This window comes from Syngnathus leptorhynchus, chromosome 7, assembly GCF_054491065.1.
Source record: "Syngnathus leptorhynchus isolate UIUO chromosome 7, UIUO_Slep, whole genome shotgun sequence".
NCBI classification, from domain to species: domain Eukaryota; kingdom Metazoa; phylum Chordata; class Actinopteri; order Syngnathiformes; family Syngnathidae; genus Syngnathus; species Syngnathus leptorhynchus.
Genome location: NC_141201.1, coordinates 9213038 through 9226022, shown reverse-complemented (window position 1 = coordinate 9226022; position 12985 = coordinate 9213038). Strand labels below are relative to the sequence as shown.

The following is a 12985-nucleotide window of genomic DNA, read 5'->3' as shown; positions in this document are numbered from 1 at the left end:
AATGAACAGGTGTTTTTGTTCAGGATCTGTCTAGAAATGAAATTAAAAAAATGAAATTGAATTGGTAAAACTGGAACATTTTCTGTGTGCTTCTGCACTCACTTGCCAAGACAAACACCAAGAAAATGGCAGATCCTGTCGCAAAACACTTGACAAACAGCTGAAATGTTGTAACAAAATCTATAAATTATATTACCATACGTTTGAAGACACGTTTTCACAAAATGCATGTGTCACTTTTACACTATGGGAATAGGTTAGGTCATTAAACAAGCTAAAATTTAAAGGAACATGATGTGGTTTGAAAGCTGACCAATAATTAATATGCTAAATGACAAATGAGTTAAAGGTGCTTTGTATTGCTACAGGTTATGTTTTTTGCAGCCTTATATAGAGTTAACAGGTGTGTGAATTTCTAAATTCTTCTGCAAACAGGCTCCTCCATGCACTCCCCATTTCCCCTTCCAGCCCCAGAGTCTCCAAACCAGCTATATGGGACACATGTCTAAGCTTACCTTGGAGTACATGGCCCCATTGAGGACCTCTCCGTTGCGGATCCAGACGATGGAGGCTGCTGGCTTGGCATTATCCGCATGGCAAGTCAGATTGAGTGGGTCGCCGGCCCTCAGGCTCACCACTGGCCCTCCACTGATGATTGGGTCCTCGGGTGGAACTATGGATGGAGACCATGAGAAGAAGAACCAGGAGATCACAGGAGGGAAGTGACTGGAATATACAGTCATATAAACCCTCCCCTTTTTCATTGTTGAGCTAAAAAATTAAACTGATGTTAAACTGTTTGTTGCTACATAAAGCAAAGATGGGCAGAAACAAGTTAGACATACAGTGAAAAATAAGTAAACACCTGTAAAACAACATTATGGAAATAAAACAGTTCATGTGTTTAGTTTTATATTTGGGATATTTGTCATACATATATATCTACAGGCTGGTTGATGACTTAAGGAAGTCATCATCGAATGGATCTGTCAATATATGTATGTGTACAGTATATACATATAATCCAAGCTCAAATATCAACATTAATTGTAGTTCACAAGCAGCGGTTAGTGACACACAACTATGTATGTTTTACTCCCGAAGCTTTGACAAATACAACAGCGCGACGGAAGCATCTCAGTAGCACTATATACACGTCTACATACCATTGATCAAAGTCTTGTTCGTCTTTTAGCCATGAGCTGTATATATTTTTTTAATATCATTTTACTTTTTTTTTTCTATCCAACCCAAACTGCAGTGAATTATTGATTGACCCGAATGCTCATTACAATGCAGATCTGGGGCGAGATGAAATCAAAGGCTGCAGGCAGCTGTCGAATCTCTCTACACAAGTGCCATGATTGGAAGGAAGGGTTGTTATGGGTTAGATTTATGCTGTCAGATTGCACCGGAGATGAATGCAAATAAAGGAAATGTAATTTGGGACACTGTTTTGCACATTTAATGACAATATGCATAATTGGTCTCGGTGACAGCTTGTATAAAGGAATATGTCATGTGCTGCAAAAACGGTGCATACCATACTATTTTATTCTTATCTCTGTGTAGTTTTTGAATTAATTGTCACATTTGGGGATACCAACATCATATAATTTTATTTGTTTGTAGCAAACATTTTTACGATAACTGCTTGAAAGAATTACCCAAAGGATTACTGTTGAAATTGCCTATCCTTTATTGATCTCTCTTTGCACATTTGAGTTTATGTTTTTAATGTAGTATAGGTAGCTCAGAAATACTATTTTATTTCACTTTGTGCTACCAATGGGTGTTTTACCAAACTTCCTCTATCAACAATGGAGGAAATTAACAAACAATTAAGAAATAGCTTTTCTACTAATTGTATTAATATGGAACTAGGGGCAAAAAAAAAAAAAAAAAGCAAACTGCATTCGTAACATGGGGTAGCGAGACAGTCAATATAGCAGTTCATCCACACTAAACTATTCTGACATACTGAAATGCTAACTTTGCTTGCCTGGTTGACTTCAGTAATAGTGTTTTAGTCAACACTAGTAAACCAACTGAGACCAAGACATTATCGAAACTGGACAGTTTCGAGATGGATACAAGATCATGACTTTTGTAGGTCGAGAAACAGAACAAAATTACCAGAATCGGTTTTTTTTTCTTCAACAAAAACAATTACATGTCATTTTGAAGCCACACAGTTGACTCTGTGTTTTATTGTGAGGTGCAGTTTATCTAATTTAGGTATACATCCCCAGGCAATGCAATGTGTTTGATGGTGTGTGGTGGGTCGTAAAATGGTTAAATACCACATACTGAAGTTCGGATTGTAATTGCAACCATAGCTGTGCTGCTCGGGTCGTTAGGGCAAATTTACGAATACCCACATTCAAGTAACTTGGTTTTAATTTGGATGACTAATAAATTAATTGTAAAATGTACAAATACACATTGTCATCCAGTTTCTTATATTTAGTTTTAAATTTAGTCTCTCAAGTATTATGGCAAAAACATTAATAGTTCAAATAACATTCACTGAGAGTGACAAATTGAAATTAGGTTTGCCTGTATCCACGGAGACATTTAGATGCAGCACGGTGTGACGAAGTGTGTGTTATGGGAGAAGTTTGGGCCAGACAATTGTTTCAGTACGGTTGGACTTCAAATCACACAATTCCCACACTGGTTGACGTTCTGTCTTTCAGTTTAAAATGCAGTGTTCATTTGTCCGGCTGTCTTTTATCTGCTTCTCATTATTAATATGCAGAGAGTTAGTACAACATGGGGATTCTCCGGTCAGCACAAGCTAATCTGGTCATATGGGAGGAGGGGAAGGACGGTTTGTAAGAATGAGCTCACTTTTTTCTATTAATCTTTTAGCACCAACTGGAAAAAACAATGTCACAAAGATCTCATGAAACTATTCCGTTGTGGGGGCAAATGTAGATAAAGAAAGCGTGTGACGAGCATAGTGACCCAGAAACGAGCCTAATATTTGTCATTTAGGGGATAAAATGGCATCGAAAAACAGGGGAACTGATGCAGTTGATTGCAAAGATGCAGGGGCGTTGTCAAAGCACACAGCACTCGGATGTTAATTAAATGTCAAGCATGGAAGGCAGCCGTAAAAGCATTTTATGGCGTGATGGAGATGAGAGAATAATCTGACAATATGTGACCGATAGGACTCGGAAATCACAACAGCCATCACACAACTAAATTGAACATAAAACTCTTAAAAGCCTCTTAGAGGAAGGAAAAAAACAAGTGCTTTTTTTGCCCCCTGCCAAAGAAAAATAAGTGTGACTATAACGATTTCATGCATCAGTTTTTATGCCGCAATGCGTCTGTTCCATCACTGTATATTTTAATTGCTTTCAACACATTAGCAGGATTATGATTAAAAAGAAACACATATTCAACGTAATTCCCAAGAAAACTTTGGCCAGGCAAGAACCCATTAAAGACTGTTGCAGATATCTTGCCCTCGACGACATTCAGGTATTAGTCAATCGATCTGCTTAATAGGATTTGGATGCATATGCAAATTAGGATTGTCGGATTGTCTAGTGGCAGCCTCTACTCAGTCCTATTCAACTGTCCTAGAGTTCCTTGGGAGTGATGGCATAGTGGCAATGGAGCACGTGGGGCTCATAGGCAGATTTAATGGTAAAGAAGATATTCATTTCCTTTTCATTGTGAGTGCTGGGGGAAATTGTAAAAAAAAAAAAAGAACTGACCCATAACATCTCATAAATGAATGACGTGAAACTCATTTAATTTGGTTCTTTCTTTTCATCTAAAATTATCCACTTAGTCCACCTTATTACTGCCAGGTCTGACAGTTATACAGAGTCCAAGCCCTGAACTTGAATCAGCCATCATCATTACTGGGCTGTTTGCAAACTCGGCAGTCCCTAATGGTTCTAAATTAGCTCTTTACTGCAGCTATTCGATAGTCTTGGCATACTAAGTAGTGTGGTCAGTGGGACAGATTGATTGCTCCTCTTTAATTACAGGTCGGACTCACTGCAAACCCGGGACCACTTGCTACTTTTTTTCATCTCATTGGTATAAAAGTACACTTCATTTCCGTACTCCTGCAAATTTTCATTCTCATATGCTTTACTAATACCCTGCCCGCTTGTAGAAGGTCACTGTTTAATTAGCCGTACAGAAACATTTGTACAAACCTGCAAGGGAAATGCAGAATTGAGAATGAAACATTTGGTTATAATAGTATTACATTTATTGGCTATTCTGTAGTGCAAATGCTACCGTATGTTTTACAATAGAAATTCTGTATTTGCCATGATCTGTATTTATTCTTTAGATTACATTCAGTTGAGCTTCATGTCACATTTTGTTTCATTTTGTGCCTTTTTAATGTCTTGCTCATTTTGTTCCTTCCTGTTATCGTCAGCCCGTTTCCTTGTGCAAACCAGTCAAATCCCTCCAACTACTCATGACTTTTCCGAGTGTTTCTTGTTGTCAGTTTGCTTGGTTTCTTTCTGTTCTTTGTTAGATCATTACTTTGGTTGGTGTTGGTGTTGTGAATCTATTCCCACTTTTATTTTGCTATTTTGTTTCTTGTTTTTTGGGAAATCAATTAATTTTCTTATTTTATATTCCATATGCCTTGTTTGACCTTTTGTTTTATATTTAAAAAATAAAAAAAAATTCTCCCGAGTTTAACCAGAACTCCTCCCTTGCCACTATTGCTCCCATGAGCTGCTGATAAGTCAAGTCAAGTCAAGTTTTTATATAGCCCTAAATCACAAGCAGTCTCAAAGGGCTTTGTCCTCTGCATTTAACCCATCCCCATGTGATTTTGATCCATCCCCTGGGGGAGAGGGGAGCAGTGAGCAGCAGCGGCGCCGCGCTCGGGAATCATTTTTGGTGATCTAACCCCCCAATTCCAACCCTTAATGCTGAGTGCCAAGCAGGGAGGCAATGGGTTCCATTTTTATAGTCTTTGGTATGACCCGGCCGGGGTTTGAACCCACAACCTTCCAGTCTCAGGGCGGACACTCTACTACTAGGCCACTGAGCTGATAGGTCGGTTTACTACAAAGGCTGTGTTTGGAAATTAATTAAGGGAAAGGGCATGCACTCTGCATCTCCGAACACACACACTCTCTGAATGCTGTTAGGGCATCAGAATGAATTTCCGAACACATCCCAAGTTGAATCTAGCAAATGTGTTCTGGTTGGATCAAACCTCCGTTAGCTTTACATTAGCTTCTATGGGAAATGTGTATGACTTTTGGGACCACCCCTTGCATTCCCAGAGTTTGATCGATTGAGAAAAAGCAATTTGGAGTTGGAAATGAAGGCATGAGGTCTCCTCACAAGGAGGGCAGAGAGAAGAAATATAGTGTGCAGTTGCTGTTCTACACAACAGGGGGGTTGTTGGGGATGCTGTTAAGGAACAGCAAGCATTTAACTGATTTGTCCTGAGGAACGAGTTGCTCGAGTTGTCTGTCTTGTGCAAAAGAAAGCATGCATGGGGCTGTCTGTCACTGACTGTAACAGCTTGCCAAGTTTGGCATAGATCAGGAAAGAAACCAGTCAAAACGATGAGGGGAAGAGGGAATACCCATAGTGCATGCATGACTCAAATCAGCAAAACTCATCTGTCAGTGGTGTCATTGTACATCTGTCTGGGAGCCAGAAGTTTCTCAGGTAAGCGCCCAGATACTCATATGCAAATAATATCAAAATTAAACAGGAATGCAGGAAGGATGTGGACTAGAGGGCACACGTAATATGAAGATTTTATGATAGATTTATTAGGCAACACGCAGTATTCTTACATGGTGTTTTCCATGGCCACCACATAAAGAAGGGCAGGGGGGTATGTTGTTAAGGAACAGTGAGCATTGTGTGTGCTGCAATGTTTGGGAAAAAATAAAAACATCACAACAGTGAACTGTAGTGAATGATGAATGCTCCAATTCTATCATCCATTGAGGCCTGCGTGGCTCAGTGCAACCACTGAGTGGTTGTCTAAAAACCCAGAAAGAAGTTGGGTGTTCGATTCCCGGCTATTGTGACCCTGACAAAATATCCTTGAGCAGATATTGAAGCCCCAGTTGCTTCTGCATCATCAGTAGTTCAATGTGAATTCAATGTAAAGCACGTTTAGGGCCTTAACAGGTGGAAGAGTCCGATACAATACGTTTTTAAATCCTGTATTATTATTATTATTATTATTATTATTATTATTATTATTATTATCATTATTAATTAAAAATAATAATCCATAACAATATTCATGATAGATAGGTATTCCAAGGGTGTAGTTAGCAGATTAGACTGACATTTGTAATAAGAATGTGGTAGTTAGCTGGTATGAACTAATACATTTGCATTCATAGAACCAAAACAAAAGAGAAAAACCTGTGGATTCTACCGTCGGCTAGGGTATTGAGGAATCTTGGAAGCTGAAGTAAGCTATTTTAGACTAAAAAGAAAAACTCTTTGTTAGGTTAACTGCTGCTGTGTTAACGCACTGGTGTACACTCCAGTTCAATCTGCAGATGCTGCTTTAAAAGTGCTTTGGACACTTTAGTGTAGATAAAGCACACTTCACTCGCTATTTCTGATTTGATCAAATCACATTTTTATTTGTTGGACGATGAAGTGCTTTTTGGGAAAAGTACAGTAAGTAACCAATTCGATTTCATCCAGTGCTCACTTGTTCACTTGAACACAAATAACGAACACAGACTTTGGTGATTTTTCTTTTTGTGAGTCCGAGATCTAACTGTTACAATGCCATTTAAGAATGAGCATTAATCATATGTCACATGTTATGCCTAATTAGAGAAACAGTTTTTAAATTTGTATATTTGAGCATGTGCTTTTAGATGAAAGAAAAACCTGTTAGTGCTACATAAAACTCCAATTAAGTAAATAAAACCCATTCTCATTTTGTGTAAATGTAAAACGTGACCTTTACATATTGTTTTGTGTTACAGAATATCATTAGCCATGCCACTCTTTCTTCCTTCTGTTGTTTTCTTCTGCATAAAATAAATAAAGAATCCTGCACTCAGTCTGTCTCCTATAATCATGCACCCGCTGTTCCACAGAAGTATTTGTAGTGTCTGACAAAATAGGAGCAAAGTGAAAGTTATACAAACACTGAAAACTTTTCCCATTAGATGTTTTATCAAACTGTTCATTTACCCTGGTTGATTATAGTGATTTAAGATTTAAAAAAAAAGAAGATCCTTAATGAGGTAATATTATCAAATATGTTTTTAAAACACAACACCCGATATTCTCATCCTGAAAGAAGCATTGGTGTGTCGAAACAGTGACAATTTCATTGTTTTGCCACACTTACGTACATTGAAATGTTTATATAGTAAATGGTAATGCATCTATCCACCCATCCATTCTCAACACATCTTACCCTGTTCAGGGTTGAGGTGGGTGCTGAAGTCTATAAATGGTAATACAGCATTGCAATATTATTCTTATAATAATATTCTCTCAATGTGGCCCCAAACACCCCATATTCGTAAATTAAAAAACATGTATTTCACTGCGGTGAAAATATGTTGTTTTATATCAGCTAAGGCCAGCATTGCTGTGTCTTTCAAGGACAACCTCAATAAAACATGAAAACACAATATTTACTTCATTGTTTTGGATGTGGAAAAGGTCCTACCCTGTGTGTTCATAAATATCAGTGTTATGTCCAAGCACATCAAAGTCCAGAGTGGAGTGGAGTCCACACAGTGGATTTGGGATGGATATAGCGCAATGAAATATGAAGGTTAAAGTTTTATATTCACTCTGTTGGCAGCTTGGGTGTGAAGTGGTTGTGTGCCTGTGTGTGCGTGTGTGCCTGTATGTGTTGAGGGCATGTTCAGTGCATGCGTGCCTGCGCCTGTGTATATGCACAGGTGTGTGAGGTCGTAGCTTTCTTCCATGTCAATAAACACACTGCGTCTTGACTGGCAAGTATTTGACAGCTTGAGTTTTGCCTCGCATACTGTATATCTCCTGCCTTTGCTCACATGCACATTAGCATGGATGGAACTCAACCTGGCTCTGCATTTTCCACTGCACTTGTGTGCTTGGCAGGGGATTTGAACAAACATCTTCCATTAGGGCTTATGGGGGACAGAATGATGAATTCACTCACCCTCAATCATCTAAATAGGTGAAAAAGGATTATTCTGTGTTCTTATGGATTAAATGCGGTCAACCCCACTGCTACACTCCCTATTGTTTGCACTTACAGGTCAAACATCATATTCTCAGTCATTCATTTTTTTTAAATTTTTTGTTTTATTTACAACTACTATATTAACCACAGGTTTTTCCATATAGCAAAAAGTCAAATTTCAGGAGACGCCAAGAATAAAGATTGTCTGGACACTTGTATGACAAACCTAGTTACTCGAGGCGTATCAGTGAAATGTCTTCTACTTTTATATCTATATTTGATGAAAAAAGTAAGATGTTTTTGGACATTTGCTCATTATTTGTACACATCCAGGAAGTGGGGATGACTGCAAACAACATCTGTTAGCGTCTGACTGTCTAATAACTTTTATATTATACAGTTCTTTAACACTTGTGTGGTGGCTCCTTTCGGCTTTTCCCCGAAGGGGTCGCCACAGCGAAACACCCATTTTTGTCCAGATGATTCGCATGAGAAGTGTTTGGCACAGTTTTTACGCCAGATGCCCTTCCTGACGCAACCCTCTGCATTTACCAGGGCTTGGGACCGGCACAGGAGAAACACTGACATGGCATATGGTTCCCTGACTGGGAATCGAACCCAAGCCTTGGTCAGTGAAAGCTCCGCATCCTAACCACTGGACCGTCAGGGATCTTTAACACATGTGTGAGTGTTTAAAAAATTGCAAGGTCATAACACAGCTTTTATTACACCAAGTTGTTTAGTCTAGGGATTGAAGATGACGATAGACGCTAGCCTGAAAGCTACGATTTTTTTTTTTTTGTCACTGAGGCAACACTGCTAAACTGCAAAGTTGATAGGCTTCTTGCATACTGCAATGAATATTAATGTTTCAAAACTACTACAAAAAGACAGTGAATGGTAAAAGTTAGGAAGGTGCAACAGAGCTTTTAAGCTCTGCATAGAAGTACCAATGATTTCTCACTCATATCCATCTGCAGGGCGGCCAAGGAAACACTACGCTTCAATTTGTCTTTCCCTCTCTGTTTCTGCCGCAGCCCTTTCCCCTACAAATCGTTAGTTTCGCTTTTCATTAGGCCGGATCAATAAGGTGGATCAGTGGCTTGTGGCGAGGATACGGCATAGCTGATGCCCCACGCTCCCAACTCTTCCTTTATTTTCTTTTGCTCGCTGCTGACTGACTCGAAGATATCTTCACAGCAATAGTGTGTCCTCTGACATGGGGAGCATTAAGAAGCAGCAGGATGCTTTTGAAAGGCCAGATAAAGCAACGTAGTGCCAGTAACGCTGAGCTGATTAGCAGCGCAGAAAATCGTTTGAAGATTAGTACCCACATCATTGAGCTAAACTAGAGTACCATGGATGAAATCACTCAAAATTGGTTGGATTATTGCTCTAAGAAATAACTAATTTCTGATAAAGTGTTCAAAACAACTGGTCGGCAATAGCCAAGCTAAAACTGAAAAAAAAAATTGATTAAATTTATAATAATAATAAAAATCCAAACGGCAAAAGACTGAACTGTATTTGGGGGATGCTGATTCTGCCGGAAGAGTTTGTAAATCAATGCAAGATTTAACAGAATACAGTTTGCTGCTCTTGGGATTTTCTTTTCTTTGAATTAGAAAAAACTGACGCATTGCATTTTGGAAATGAGCTCTAGTCTATGTGCATAAACGGATGAAGCCTGCTTGGATGAGAGGTGAAAGATCATCCAAGGCAACCTGAACAGTCTAGTCGTGATCAATGCCAAAGTATATTTCAGTACCTCTCCTTTTGCATGGATCTTCACAAAATGTTTTTTGCCTTTCCATTGCTTTGCAAAGTTGGGCAAAATGGGGTAAATATTTTTTGCACAGTCTTCCAAAAACAATTTTTTGTCATCTAACGACAAAGAGAGTGGTAGCTCAAAATCTTGGTATGAAAGTATTTTGTACTGTATTTTTATTTTGGACTCACCAAGCACAGTGAGGCGTGCAGGACGGGACCTCATGGCAGCCTGGACAGCCTGACACTCAAACACAGCATCATCCATCAGCTCCACACGCTGAATTCGCAAATGATGTTCTCCGGAGCCATGGTCACCAATCACTGTGTAACGGGGATAGCCTGCAGCATAAACATACATATTTGGTCACTTTAATCACATTTTAAGTCAAATGAATGAAGGAATTAGTCTGAGGTTTAATTTGTAACACTCAACCCATAGACAAGCAAGTTATTGAGTCTGAAAAGAAATTGTTATAGTAGCCACAGAAATGGAAATGACAGAGATTACTTCATATGTTATAAGAACGCATCTGAGGGTTTTATAGTACTGCTGGTGATGCTTGTACACCACAAAAAATATATGATTCTAGTCTCTTGCTATGTCTAATGATTTGTAGTTTAATAATGCAGGAAACCATGGGAATATCATCGAAACATACATTTGGCATAATTCAAGCCCAACGGATTTAAAGTTACCCCCTTAACTAACATTGATATGCATCAACACCGCATTGCAGAGTGCATCCCTCCATTGGGGTAAAGAAGCAGAACAAAGAGTATGCTTGACAAGAAATTTTCATTTTAGTACATCTGGAATTGCTTGTCCCGCTGGACCCATTTTCTTTTCCTTTCAATAGATTGTTTTTTTGTAATGCTAATGTGATGCTAAATGTGGAATAAGGTGATTAGTTATGTTCATAAAAGCAGCTCCCTACGCTATGATGAAAACTCACAGAAAAATAATCTCCTCTTTGCGGTCTTTATGTCAGATCAATGAGAAAACCTTGGTTGAATGATCTGACAGCGGATCGAATATACTGTCTGTATGACTTGTTTTTAACTTCAGATATATATTTGGATTAATAAATAAATGATAAATAAATGATAAACTTCAAATTCCCACAGGTGAAAACACAGAAAACCTTCACCTTGCTAACACCGCACTATATTCTGACTGTCTGCTGTATGCATATTTTTGCTCCTCTTATTTATTTACTTATTTATATTATTATTTATTCATCGCTCTTGTTTATTCATTGTATGTGCCTTCTTGTTTTTACTTTTTGTGTTGTTTTCTTTGATGTTTTGTAATATGTCTTGTCACCATGGGATAGTGGGAAACGCTATTTCGATCTCTTTGTGTGTCTTGGCATGTCAAGAAATTGACAATAAAGCAGACTTTGACTGCCACAACTTCACCTTGCTAACAGCCACAAACCACAGCATGTGTATTCCCAATATCTGCATTTGCTCCAATTTTGATTTACAGGAGGTGTTATTTTATTCACTGTTAGTGTTTCTTGGCTCGACATGCAGATATTGACAATGTCTGGCATTGACAGGGTACGTTACATATGTTTGCACAGAATCATAATTTTCCCACGGGGATCAATAAAGTATCCATCCATCAATCGATCGATCGATCTAATTGTATTGGTTTAATTTTGAGCCACGTGAAGGAAACTTGCAAGTAAACGTATTTATCACTTCCTAAAGGTCTACAAGTAGGAATCTGGCAAATGTTATGGAAAATATTGACTTTTCAGTAACTGCTACTTGATGACTCCTGTATGCAACAAACATGCCAAAACGCCTCAGTTCATCACTGTAAAGGTTTGACAGCCTAGATTTATGTTGCAGTGCAAAACAGCCCAGGAATTCCTATAGCTGAACAGAAAGTCCTTGAATTGTTCTATTGCAAAAGACATCGTCTGTTCAAAGTCCAATTACTGATGGTTGGTTCATTGAATCCAGTTGTCTTTAATAGAGCATGAAGTAGGCTTCATTTTGTGCTGGTGCAGTGAGTTATAGCCGATTAAGCCACTCTCTGCATTTCACCCTCCTACGTGTAGCTTTTAATCTTAAAGGTCCATACACTAGAAGTGCCAAGGTCAAAAGAACACATCAACACTAAAGCTACGGAGACTATAACGAAAGCAACACCAAAAAATAATAAAATAAAAAGCATCCGCAATGTTGGCAATGTGAAATTGAAGGTGATAATGACTTCTATCTTCAAATTTTATATTTTGTGACAATGTGTCCTACGCTGAGTTAGATAGCTACGTCACATTAGTGCCAGTTGTAAAAGTAAAAGGGTTTATAGAGAGCCATCACATTTAAAAGCCTCAATTAATACTATTAATAATCATTGACGGGGAAAGACACATGCAGAAAAGGGCCTGAAATAGTCGACATCATTTTGTGTCCAAGGTCATTCGGGAAATCTTTGAGTCTCAATTTTATTGTATGTTCATTGATGAGATCCAAAGCTATGATGACATTGTGGATCACAAGGGTAATGATCATTGCATAATCACAATGATATACCTTAAGTTGACTCCAGTTCACCTAGAGCAGTGATGGGCAAATGGTAGTCTGCGAGCTCCATGGTTCTGCAGATAATCATTCATCCCCGCCCCCCCCCCCAAAAAAAAATGTGTGAAAAAAAAAAAAAAAAACAGGAGAAAAATTGTAATTGCTGTAAATTGTAATGTGTCCATTCGACACTGAATGGCAATGGTGCTTAGAATGGTGGATCGTTTATTAATGCATTGAGGAATGTATTATGACAAATTAAATCACCAATTCCAAGTTGACAGCTCAAACCCTGAAAACAGAGAAGATTGGATGTTGAGCGCAAAGAAGCCAGTTCGCGAAATGGTGCCGTTTGACAGCGACAGACAGTACATGTAAAACTGTTCATTATCAAAGTATGTATGTTCAAAGGCTGTGGTAAACCAAAGCAAGTATCACAACCAAATTATTTTAACATCTGAAGCTGACAAACGCCACAGAAGGGAGCGCAAAAACTCC

The 12985-nt window shown here is 38.5% G+C and overlaps 1 protein-coding gene across 2 annotated transcripts in view; it reads right to left on the bottom strand.

Annotated features, from left to right (window-relative positions):
* Positions 1-12985, bottom strand: part of kirrel3b (kirre like nephrin family adhesion molecule 3b) — a 167295-nt gene that overhangs the window by 41898 nt on the left and 112412 nt on the right. For both annotated transcript variants that reach the window (XM_085916572.1, XM_085916570.1), the window contains 2 exons: positions 10139-10288; positions 516-673 (listed from right to left, as the gene is read on the bottom strand). In XM_085916572.1, the coding sequence (XP_085772698.1) occupies positions 516-673; positions 10139-10288 (308 nt within the window). The remainder of the gene's footprint in view (positions 1-515; positions 674-10138; positions 10289-12985) is intronic.